The sequence below is a fragment of the Alosa alosa genome, chromosome 11 (genome assembly GCF_017589495.1).
Source record: "Alosa alosa isolate M-15738 ecotype Scorff River chromosome 11, AALO_Geno_1.1, whole genome shotgun sequence".
In the NCBI taxonomy this organism is placed as follows: Eukaryota; Metazoa; Chordata; class Actinopteri; order Clupeiformes; family Clupeidae; genus Alosa; species Alosa alosa.
Window position 1 is genome coordinate 30,756,457 of NC_063199.1, and position 4,613 is coordinate 30,761,069.

The 4,613-nt window shown below is 42.6% G+C and overlaps 1 protein-coding gene and 1 non-coding gene across 2 annotated transcripts in view; both read right to left on the reverse strand.

The window, feature by feature from the left end:
* Nucleotides 1-289: 289 nt before the first annotated feature.
* LOC125302833 (kielin cysteine rich BMP regulator) overlaps nucleotides 290-4,613 on the reverse strand; it is a 54,841-nt gene continuing 50,517 nt past the window's right edge. The window contains exons 53-54 of the mRNA XM_048256152.1: nucleotides 2,229-2,529; nucleotides 290-1,249 (exon numbers count right to left, since the gene is read on the reverse strand). Coding sequence (XP_048112109.1) covers nucleotides 1,032-1,249; nucleotides 2,229-2,529 — 519 coding nt within the window. The 3' untranslated portion in view covers nucleotides 290-1,031. The remainder of the gene's footprint in view (nucleotides 1,250-2,228; nucleotides 2,530-4,613) is intronic.
* Nucleotides 3,641-3,733, reverse strand: trnai-uau. The gene is given in 2 exon segments: nucleotides 3,641-3,676; nucleotides 3,696-3,733. It is a non-coding gene; the product is annotated as a tRNA-Ile (tRNA).

Genomic DNA, 4,613 nt, shown 5'->3' on the forward strand with positions numbered 1-4,613 from the left:
TCTTGCTCTGCTCTCACACTCTTGACAGTACTGCCTGCGGCCCTGTTTCATTTACCTTTTGCATCACATGTACATATGCTGACGTACGCAATAGTTTTAATTTGCCTTACACATATTGACTTATTGTAGATATTTAACTTAATAAATATATTTGTGTTTAAAATATACGGTGTGGTCTCCCCTTCATGACGCTTCCACCCTGAGCCAAGTGGTTACAACTGTGTGTGTGTGAGTGTGTGTGTGTGTGTGTGTAACCATGCATAGATAATATAACTCCCGACAGCCGTAATTCTGTAAAAGTTTCAGTGTATTTGGAAACATAGTTCTGCGTAACAATACAGTAATTCTGCTGGTGCACCTTTTACACTGTTCCCAAAAATATAGTGCTGTTGCTATAAAATACGTACAGTACAAAAGACACACACACACAATACGCAATACAATATCATACAATACAGCACACAATAGACATGAGGCACTGATACACAAAATAAAAAATAAAATACAAAATACAACTGGCATTTAAATCAAAAAATAATATTATACATGAATATAGCTAAGTGAATTGTGAATTCAAATAGTCTTTGGTCCTCCACCATCCCAGAAGTCTTAGCACACTCTCTTAGACAACAGATACAGAGGCTTGTGTGTCCCATATTACTGTATTTTACAGAAGACCAGTCAGCTGGCTGGATAACATAGCACCATTTCAAATCAGTCACTTTACTGTATCTTCACGTCTGTTAGAGCAGTTGTTGTGTATGCGTGTATCTGCTACTGTTAGTGGTGGAATATGTCCTATAGGTGAATGTCCAGATAAACTGTATCTTTGTGGGAGTGTGTTTGTATAGTATGTGCATGTATATGTGTGTGTGTGTGTGTGTGAGGTGGTGTTTTGTGTATGTGTTCGTGTTAGATAATATTGGGTATGTTGTGAGTTTGTGCTGTATGTGTATGTATGTGTATGTGTGTGTGTGTGTGTGTGTGTGTGTGTGTGTGTGTGTGTGTGTGTGTGTGTGTGTGTGCGTGCATTAGTTGGTGTTGTGTATTATATTGGGGCATTTGTCAGGGCGGACGCAGTGGTTGTCATGGAGAACTCTGCCGGCAGGGCACTGGCAGCCTGGCACACACGGCTTGAAGCACTGGGCCTCGATCACGCCCAGGGGCACGTCACGCGTCACACACGTCACAGCACAAGGCGGGCCACACTCGTCAAACACAAAGCCACGGTCCACTGGGCAGCCCACCGCTGGGGGGAGAGAAGAAGACAGTTGTTGTTGTTGATATTTATTGATTCAGTATTTCAGCAGAGCATGCAGACATCAGAATATATACTAGTACATTCTTGAGTCTGGGTTTGAAGAACAGAACAAATAAAGGACAAAAAGAGATGTGTGTATGGTTGCTTTTCTACAGAAGTGTATTATAAAAGCCTACGCAATCCAATCTTTTTATAAATTTCTACCTATCTTTCCTAAATTTCTTTCCATATATCCATCTCAATAAAGGCCTTATACATTTGTGGTATCGCAATTGTGCCAATTGAATCTTGTGAAGGGAACTTTTTTTATTTTAAGCATCATTAAAACATCATCTTGAAAGCTTGTCCATTATAACAAATGTGTGTATGAAACAAGAGCACACAGAAAGAGTCAAAAGACAAGACAAGGCTCGAACTCACAACCTCGCCATTGCTCTGCTGGAACACTGCACGCTAGCCAACTGTGCCTCCAAGTCTGTGAGTGTGTGCGTGTGTGTGGAGTGAGTGTGGAGAATGAGATTGAGCCCAACGTGCCCCAGTGTGATCATCATCTTTCCCTGCTTTGCAGGACACGTCTAATCAAAAGCATCACAATGTCTGGTGCTGATCTGCTTGAAGCAGGACAGAGAGAACTCTGAGAGAACTCACAACCTCAGCATTGCTCTGCTGGAACTGTCATATAAGTACCGCGCGCTAACCAATTGCGCTACTGGAACACACACTGTTTACTATCATGTAAACGTGTAACATGTACACAACAAACATATGGGTGATATACTTTCTTAAACCACAGTCTTTGAAAAACCCATTTCCCAACTACAGACTAGATTACTTTACTTAATGGATTATTTGCAAAGTGTAGATATTGGTGTATATGTGTGTATTGGTGTATATGTGTGTGTGTGTGTGTGTGTGTGTGTGTGTGTGTGTGTGTGTGTGTGTGTGTGTGTGTGTGTGTGTGACCTACCACACAGTGAGGATGACCTCCACTGCAGTATGACACTGGCCTCCCTGCACTCTGATGCGTACGCCTCGAGCGCATCACACAAACACTCCTCGCTGTTGGCTCCGCACGCGCACAGGTCATACACACATGCCGCGTAGAACATCTCCGGTGGAACCACCTTATGGCACTTCTCGAACATGGAACCCTTCAGAACGGCACAGCGAGAATTGGCAGATTTGCGAGCAGAATAACCGGCAGACTTGCACGGGTTCACGTCCTGGGCTTCTAACACACACGATGAGCTGGAGTTCAGACTGTCCACCTGCAGAGAGGAGAGGCAGAGGAGAGCTGGAATTTATACAGTCTTGCAAACCTGTTTGTGTGTGTGTACAAGTCATCTGACAAATACCACTTTCAAAACGATGACCAGAGTTGGACCAGGGGTATCTCACCCATGTCCAACCCTCCTTTTGTCATTTCACACCAAGCCAGTCAACGTGGATTGTTCCCAGGTTGTGGAAATTCAGACAGACCTTGGTCACAACCTGGGAGAGGAGCAACAATTAGCTAGCCTAGAAATCTAGACGCGCCCCTAGCAGCAGCGAATTACATTTGCTGCCAGGGCTAGTCTAGCAACTCTCCGTTGGCTTGTGAGCTCCAGAAATCGAAACTTAATCAGGCCAATGAAATCGTGTATAGAGTCGTTAGGTGGGCTTAACATAATGATTGATGGCAGAGTTGCAACGGTTTGGCTTGAATTCCCTGCTACTTGAAAACAAATAAGATGCATGTTGCTGCTGGCTTAACAGTGTGACACGAAGTTAAGCTTTTATTAAGTTGGCAAACGTTTGAACTAGCCAACTAGCTCTGCTGGTGGGAAACGATGGGACTCATAAGCGCTGCGCTGTCCTATGTGCGTGCAGAGGGAATTTGAAAGACAACTGATTATCCCGCCCCTCGGACTGAGCACTGCGAACGGTGAGTGTCCAGACCCTACATTTTAATGTGGGTCTGGCTCGTCAGGCTAACAATTAGCAGCTCAATAGTAAAACTGTAGCATGGTTGTTAGCAACATTGGTTGTGCTATTCACACTGAGTAAGACAATCGGAGGTAACTCTTTCGGGCATAAAATTTACCAGGGTTGAACCCTGGTCAAAGCGCAGAAAGTGTTGTATTTGGAACAATGCGTCTTCATGACATCACTGTCTAAATGTATCTGAACATTTCCACTGGTTCCAATCACATTTTACATACATGGTAAACAGGTGCTTGTGGTGAGGTTTGAAACTCTGCCAGAACTGTTCAATAAACTAACAGATTGTCCACTGGAGCTTGAAAAGTTATTCCAAACATGGTGTGTGTGAGTATAAGGTATAATAACAACCATATTTGCAGCCTATACGGAATCTTATTTAATTATCTAAAGACTAGATGCTCCAGGTGAGGCTAGAACTCACAACCTCGGCATTGCTCTGCTGGAACTGTCTTATAAGTACCGCGCGCTGACCGATTGTGCCACTGGAGCAACAGTACATGTGCAGGTCTGACCTATATGTGAAAGTTTACTTATAGTCTACAATATTGAGGGATGGGATTTCTGTGCAATATCAGGAATTCTTTTGAGAAAATGTCTGAAAATGTATCATCTTGCTATTGCAAGATAATGAAGAAGCAATGGTCCTGGTGGGGCTTGAACTCACAACCTTGGGCTTGTTCAGTTGCTATGTTTAGTGCCATGCACTACCTGAATGATGACATCTGATGACTTTTATGGGAAGTATTGATACATTGAGATACATATATTTCAAACATTATAGCATATTACAATACAGCCTATAAGGCCTAAAGAAAACGAATTTATAATAGAGCAAAGTAGATGTAGCCTATAGACCTACACAAGACTAAACCAAATATGGCTGAAATATATAGGCCTCTCAAAGAGTGCAGCTTTGGCCCTGAGGTGACAGTGTGTATAATCTGTCTGCAAAATATCAGAACTATCCAATCCAATCCAATCCAATCCACTTTATTTATATAGCACAATTTAAACAAACACAAGGTTTCCAAAGGTCTGTACAACAATAAAAGGACACAGTAGGATAAAAATTAATAAAATAAAACATAAAATTAAATAAGTAAAATCAAATAAATACATAGATAAAGTGCACTGCCCACACAACACATTTAAAACACATCGATCACGCTACCTGGGGTTAAAAGCCAGAGAAAAAAGATGGGTTTCAAGCAGAGATTTAAAATGAGACAGTGAGGAGGCATGTCTGATGCATGGAGCTGCAACAGCAAAAGCTCGTTCTCCTCTGAGTTTTAGCCTTTTAGGTACTGTCAGGAGCAGCTGGTCAGCTGACCTGAGAGAGCGGCCGGGAATGTAGGCCCCTCAGGCCAAA